Source organism: Echinops telfairi, unplaced genomic scaffold, assembly GCF_000313985.2.
Source record: "Echinops telfairi isolate 266 unplaced genomic scaffold, ASM31398v2 ScPeMD7_655;HRSCAF=1070, whole genome shotgun sequence".
In the NCBI taxonomy this organism is placed as follows: Eukaryota; Metazoa; Chordata; class Mammalia; order Afrosoricida; family Tenrecidae; genus Echinops; species Echinops telfairi.
Genome location: NW_022104553.1, coordinates 27,029,903 through 27,036,788, shown reverse-complemented (window position 1 = coordinate 27,036,788; position 6,886 = coordinate 27,029,903). Strand labels below are relative to the sequence as shown.

General features: G+C 59.0%; 1 protein-coding gene across 1 annotated transcript in view; it reads left to right on the top strand.

Annotated features, from left to right (window-relative positions):
- Positions 1-538: 538 nt before the first annotated feature.
- The window catches only part of CBLC (Cbl proto-oncogene C), a 16,819-nt gene continuing 10,471 nt past the window's right edge, over positions 539-6,886 (top strand). Inside the window, exons 1-6 of the mRNA XM_004710557.2 lie at positions 539-888; positions 2,227-2,373; positions 2,670-2,826; positions 3,156-3,277; positions 4,526-4,663; positions 6,353-6,440. Of these exons, the coding sequence (XP_004710614.2) occupies positions 539-888; positions 2,227-2,373; positions 2,670-2,826; positions 3,156-3,277; positions 4,526-4,663; positions 6,353-6,440 (1,002 nt within the window). The remainder of the gene's footprint in view (positions 889-2,226; positions 2,374-2,669; positions 2,827-3,155; positions 3,278-4,525; positions 4,664-6,352; positions 6,441-6,886) is intronic.

The following is a 6,886-nucleotide window of genomic DNA, read 5'->3' as shown; positions in this document are numbered from 1 at the left end:
CCAGCCCTGAGCTCCGACCTTTCATCTCAGCAGCTGTCCGGAGCTGGAGCTCGGTGTGCCTGTCCCTCCTCGCAGAAAGGTCTGGAACTCTCCTCTCCCCACCTCATTCCCAGGTGTTCCCAGCCCGGCTCAGAGCGTCAGCCCTCTTTGCTCCTCACTGTTGTAAGGCACCCTGCCTGCATTTCCCAGGCCCTCAGGAGCACCCAGGAGACCTGGGCCTAGTGGTTTATGAGTTGGGGCTGCTAACTGCAAGGTCGTCGGTTCGAAACCACCAGCTGCTCCGCAGAAGAAAGACGAGGCTTTCTCCTGGACAGCGTTATAGTCTCATAAATCCTCACCCTGTCCTATAGGCTTGCTCTGAGTTTCTTGAGTTTTCAGGGGCGGCCGATTCTGCTCTCCCCGGAAAACTCTGACCCAAGCGGCCCCTGCAGGGGACCCAGGGGCAGGGTCCCCTCTCCGGTTCGGTTCTCTAGGGCCCGCCCCGTCCCGTCCCGCCCAGGGCCGCACCCTTCGCCGCTCCCCAGCCACCCACGGACTCATGGCCGCAGCCACGGCGGGCCCTGGGGGGCGGCGATCGCGGGCGCCCCGCGCCCTGAGCAGGGTGGTGAAGCTGCTGGAGCGCCTGGAGGAGCAGTGCGGGAACCCCCGGCTCTCCTCGAACCCCCCCTGTCTGCGGGACCTGCTGCCGCGCACGGCGCAGCTGCTGCGGAAGGTGGCTCAGGCCTGGAGGGCCGAGGGCAGCCACGACGGTGCCGGCGGCGCCTGGGACTTCCTGGTCACCTACCTCGCCAACCTGGAGGCCAAGGGCAGGCAGGTGGCTACGCTGCTGCCTCCCCGCGGCCAATCGCGAGCCAGCGAAGAACTCTTCAGGGAGGGCACCAGACTCAGGTGAGCGACGTCCCCCAGCCCCCACGGCCAGCACCAAGGGGATAAAGGAGGCCTGGGTCCCCGTCCCACCCCCCTACAACCCTCTCCTCCCTCCCCTCAGTGCCCTCCTTCCTCAGACCAGAGTCCTGATTCCCAGCCCCTCTTACATCAGGGGTCTAGACCCCCTACCCCTTCCTCCTTCAGACTGCAATCCAGACCCCCAGACCCTACTATGTCAGGGGTCTAGACACCCCAGCCCTCCTCCTTCAGACTGGAGTCCAGACCCCAGTCCCCTCTTCCCTCAGACCAGAGTACAGACCCCCAGCCCTTCCCACATCAGGGGTCTAGAGCTCCCAGCCCCTTCCTCCCTCAGACCCAGGACCAGACCTCAGGCCAGCTGGCATCTCTTGGGAACCCAGAGTGCACACGCGCGCGCGCACACACACACACACACACACACACACACACACACACACACACCCCGCCCGGCCCAGAACCTAGAGTACACACACACACACACACACACACACACCCGCCCTGCCCAGCCCTCTCTGGGCCCTCAGAGCACTCACCCCACACAGGAATCCCAGAATCCCTGTCTCGGCACCAGCCACACAATTCGTGCCGCATCCACTTACTCTTTCTTCGCTGCCCCTAGATGTCCTTTCCAGAGACGGGTCCCTCCTCCTCATGTGTCCAAATCACGGGAGACAAAGTCTCACCATCCTCACTTCTAGGGAGCGTTCTGGCCGTACGTCTTCCAACGCAGATTTGGTGCTTGTTTCTGGCCATCCGTGGTACTTTCAATATTCTCCACCGGCCACATGATTCATAGGCAACGATTTGTCTCCAGGCTTCCTTATTCGGTGTCCAACTTTCAGGTGCATGAGAGGTGATTGAAAATACCCTGGCTTGAGTCAGGTGCACCTTAGACCTCAAAGGAACATCCTTGCTTTTCAACACTCTGAAGCAATCGGGCGCAGCAGGTGTACGCAGGGCAATGAGTCTTTGGATCTCTTGCCTGCTGCTTCCAGGAGCATTGATTGTGGATCGGAGCAAGGCGAGATCCTAGACAACTTCAACCTTTTCTCCGTGGATCATGATGTGACCTGCTGGTGGTCCAGTTGTGAGGATGTGGGTCCTCTGTATCTTATCTGAGGCGCTGAGTCACAAGCGAGTGGCAGTGAACTTGGTTTGGTTTTACATGGAGTTGCAATCCATGCTGAAGGCTGCCATCATCCGGCAGGACCTGACCAGGCTTTTCCTCTGAGCTGCTCCTCAGGGAAGTCTGTGGGGCGGCTTGTCTCTGTGGGGGTGCCTTACAGGGAGCCCAGGTCCTCAGAACCCCTCCCCCCACAGGCGGCAGCTAGCCAAGCTGGCTCTCATCTTCAGCCACATGTACTCGGAGCTCGGTGCCCTCTTCCCAGAGGGACAGTACTGCGGACATGTGTACCAGCTGGCCAAGCCCATGGCCCACACCTTCTGGAGAGGCTGCTGCGGGGCCCGGTGAGTGACCTGCCACTGGGGAGCCATCAGCTCCAAGATCTGCTGTCCAGCCTCCCCCCGCCCCCTCTTCCTCCCTCAGACCCAGCCCCAGGGGTTCAGGCCCCCAGCCTCCTCCTCCCCAAGATCCAGGAGTCTAATCCCCCAACCACCTCCTCCCTCAGATCCAGGAGTCCAGGTTCCCAGCCCCTCCTCCCTCAGACTGGACAGTCCAGGCTGCAGCCCCCTCATCCCCAGAGAACCTCCTGTGCTAGACCCCCAGAGGCCTCAGCTCTCCCCCCCGCCCTGCCCCCCTCCAGGTGCGTGCTGCCCTGGGCTGAGTTTGAGTCTCTCTTGCGCACCTGCCACCCCCTGGAGTCAGGCCCCACGGCACTGGCCTTGCGTTCCACTATCGACCTCACCTGCAGCGGCCATGTGTCCGTCTTCGAGTTTGACATCTTCACCAGGCTCTTCCAGGTCAGAGAAGGTCCCAGCTGGGGGCCTGGGGACTGGGCCTGAGGGACCAGACTCCAGGGTCTGAAGGAGAAGCAGGGTGTCCACACTTCTGGGTCAGAGAGAGGAGGGGGCTAGGTCTCCCTCCTAGGTCTGAGGGTGGATGAAACTAGGGGCGTGCACTCCAGAGGAAGGAGCATCCCTGGGTGGCTGGGTCCTGGGCAAAAAGAATCCCGAACCTTCCATGTAAAGAGAGATGGAAGGCCCCATTGGGTTGAGCAGGCTGGACCCTGGAGGCTCTGGAGGTGCGGGCTCCAACCAGACCCTCCCTGAACACACCTGCCCCACCCCAGCCTTGGCCCACACTCCTGAGGAACTGGGAGCTCCTGGCCGTCAACCACCCCGGCTACATGGCCTTCCTCACCTACGAAGAGGTCCAAGCTCGTCTGCAGGCCCACAGGGACAAGCCAGGCAGGTAGAAGGGGCAGGCCAGGGGAGGGGGTGGGACTGCCAGGGTCTCAGGTGTCCCGGACCTGGGCCAATGGGTTGTGGGAGCCCAGACTTTCTGCAGGGAGCCAGACATGAAGGACCAAGGTGTAGGTCCCTGGGACTCCAGGAAGGCAGTGATCTCAAGGTAAAAGGCCAAGTGCGGGCCCGCTCTCCTTGGACCTCCCACAGGCCAGCGACTAAAGTTGACCTTGCCCCAGGTCAAAACTTGTTTCTGATAACACAGGCAGGTGTGACCGAAGTGGCAAAACAGAACAAAACTCCCTGCCATGGAGCAGATCATGACTCATCGCAACCTTACAAACGGTAGAACTGTCCCCTGTGGGTTTCTGAAACTGTCACTCTCTACCGGAACAGAAAGCCTCCTCGTTCTGTTTCCAGGGTTCAAACTGCTGACGTTGTGGTTACCATAAGGTGCCCAAGGCACAGGTGACACCTACCTGTTAGGGTGGGAGATTAGGAAGCCAGACACCTGCGTGGTTTCAAACCTAGAGTTGTAAGCAATTGGGTCCCCAGAGGGTTAAGAATTGAGAGACTGAGCTGTCTCAAACACCAAGAGGTTAAGGGGATAGGCACTCATCTTTTTGCCCTTGGAGACTGGTGGCTTTGAACTGCTGCCCTTATGGTTAACAGCCCAATGCTTAATTTGCTGGGTCTCCGGGGATCCCTTTCACTGTGGCCAAGGGTTCTGAAAGGTGCTGACTGGCTGCACAGTATCAGCCGGGTCCAAGGCCCCAAGAAGGAGAAGGGGTGCATGCTAGGCGGTTGGTGTTGGTAGAAAATGAAACGCAGCCGCCCGTGGTGAGGGAAGGAGGTTTAGTGCAGTATCCTGGAGAACTGGCTCTGGGACAGGAGCCCTGGTGGCCCAGCAGTTATGTGTTGCTCTGCTAACTACAAAGTCAGCAGTTCAAAACCATCAGCTGCTCCTCAGGACAAAGGTGGGGCTTTCTACTCCTGGAAAGAGTTACAGTCTTCCCCCAGTAAAATGATTTTAAAAAAAAATTTTTTTTTAAAATAAAGAGTTACAGTCTCCTGCCCTATAGGGTCGCTGTGAGTCAAAGCCAACTCAATGGTTGGGGGGAGAGAGAGAGAGAGAGTGAGAATCTGTAAAGGACCGAGGGCTTAGATATCAGGGTACCCAGGAGTGGGGAGGCTAGGAGGACCCTAAAGGGACAGTGGTGACCACTCCCTGCCCCCCACCCCCTTCTCCCTCCAGCTACATTTTCCGCCCCAGTTGCACTCGCTTGGGGCGGTGGGCCATCGGGTACGTGAGCTCAGACGGCAGCATCCTACAGACCATCCCGTCCGTCAAACCGCTGCTCCAGGTGCTCCTGGATGGACAAAGAAAAGGCTAGTGAGTCCCCGTCCTGCAGGTGTGGGCACTGGCAACAGCTTGCATGCGTGGACACGGCCCCCCATCATCCTGTCTTCTGAGGGCGCACAATCTGTGGTTTGTAATACCGCGGTCTTCCAGAAGGTGGCATCGAAGCGCCTCGAGGCACTGGCGCCCTGCGGTTCTCACAAAGCCGCCCTATGGGGTGGGGCAGGCCCAGCTCTGGGGTGTATGTGGGGGGCCTGGGGTCCAACTCCACGGCTTCATTCCTCGATATTCGGCTCAGGAGCATTGAGGCCTTGACTTTCATATTCTGCTCTAGAGTCTAGAGGAGCCCTGGTCGCAGCGTGCATTATGCAATTGAGCTGCGCATCTCAAGGTCAGTGGTTCAAGCCCACCAGCTGCTCTGTGGGAAAAAGATGAGGCAGTCTGCTCCCATAAAGATTTGCAGCCTCAGAAACCCAAAGGGTCAGTTCTACAGTTCTACTGTGCTGTCCTATAACGGCGCTAAGGTCGGATTCTCTCCCTCGATTCCTGAGTCCCGCCCCCAGTCACATAAATTTAATTTGCTACACACAGCGACCCTATAGGACAGGGTAGAACTGCCCCTGTGGGTTTTGGAGACAATGACTCTTTATGGGAGTAGCTGGTGGTTTCGAACTGCTGACCGTGTGATAAGCCCAAAGCGTAGCCCACGACACCAGCAGGGCTCCTCCATCTGTGGTCCTAAGGATATGCCGCTGCCCATTTTACAGAAGGGGAAATTGAGGCCCGGGGTCACCAGGTGTGTTTGTGAGAGAGCCATTTTGGAGGCCAGGTTGTCTGCTGGCCTGAGGACCCTGTGCTGATCCAGATGGGAAACCCTGAGGGCCTACAACAGCGGTTCTCAACCTGTGGGTCACGACCCCTTTGGGGGTTGGACGACCCTTTCACAGGAGTTGCCTAAGACCATCGGAAAACACATATTTCCAATGGTCTTAGGAACCGAGACACCGCTCCTCTATCAGATACCAGGTGGGTCCACCTACGTGCAGATATGCCCACATCATTTTCTGGTTGGGGGGTCACCACCACACGAGGAACTGTATGAAAGGGTCGAGGCACGAGGAAGGTGGAGAACCGCTGCTCTAGAACCTCGGATCAGCCCCCTTGGAGCCCAGCCCTCAGCACTTGCCCTCAGGTCTGCTTCTGAGGCTCCTGGACCTCACTGTGTGCCCCAGGGCTAGTGCCTGCCCTCAAGGAGCCCTGGGTCAGCATCTGTCAGCTGAGAAGTGGGGCGTGGCCTCAGGGGGTCCTTGGGGTCTTGGTGGTCTAGACTTGAGGGTTTGGTCACCCCCTGGCTCTGTGACCGGAAGAGACCTCTGTGCTCAGACTGGAAGAATTTGTGAAGGGGGGCGGATCGGAGGGCAGTGACCCAGAGTTTGACCTGTTTCCTGTCTGCTTGACTCTGCTCCCAGTTGCTGTAGCCAGAGTCACTTGGGTTGATCTCTGGTAGTCTGAAGAGACTGGGTCCCTGTCCTGGGGATCTCAGGGGACACAGCCCTGTCCTGGAGAGCCCCGATCTGAGAGAAGGGGAAATGTATCCCAGACTCAAAGAGCGCAGGAGGAAGCTCATCCAGGGAGTTGTGGGACAGCCCAGCGAGGAGGGGGTCTTGTCTGTCAGGATGGCCCCTCAGCCTGCCTGTGCCCGCCTCTCCTCCCTCCTGCCAGCTTCCTCTACCCTGATGGGAAGAACCACAACCCCGACCTGAATGAACTCTGCCGGATGAAGCCCTATCAACACATCCAGGTGTCTGAGGTGAGACCACCCGGGAACCCTCCCTGCAGCCTCAGGCCCTGAGGGGTACTCGGTTGCTGGGGCGAATGACATCACCACTCTGGGCCTCAGCTCTTCCCCTGGGAAGTCTGGCCCCTCCTGCCTCTTTATCTCTGAGTTATTAGGGGGCGAGGGGCAGGGACACACGGAGAGGAGATGCTGAGCTCATTGGAAGGGCTAATGCACTGCAGCATCCACCAGAGACAGCCCCGAGCCAGCTCGCCACCCTCCCATCCACCTGCAGGGTGGGAGAGAAAGAGACAAGATGGATGAGGGCATTTCAGATTCAGCGGGTCCCTGAAAGGAACAAATGGCTGGGCACCCATCACCGGCACAGAGGGCATCTGGCCACCTTCTGCCGAGAGGCCGAAGCCTTGAAAACCCTGGGACCAGCCTCCTCAGGACACTATACCAAGGTGGGGGGGGGG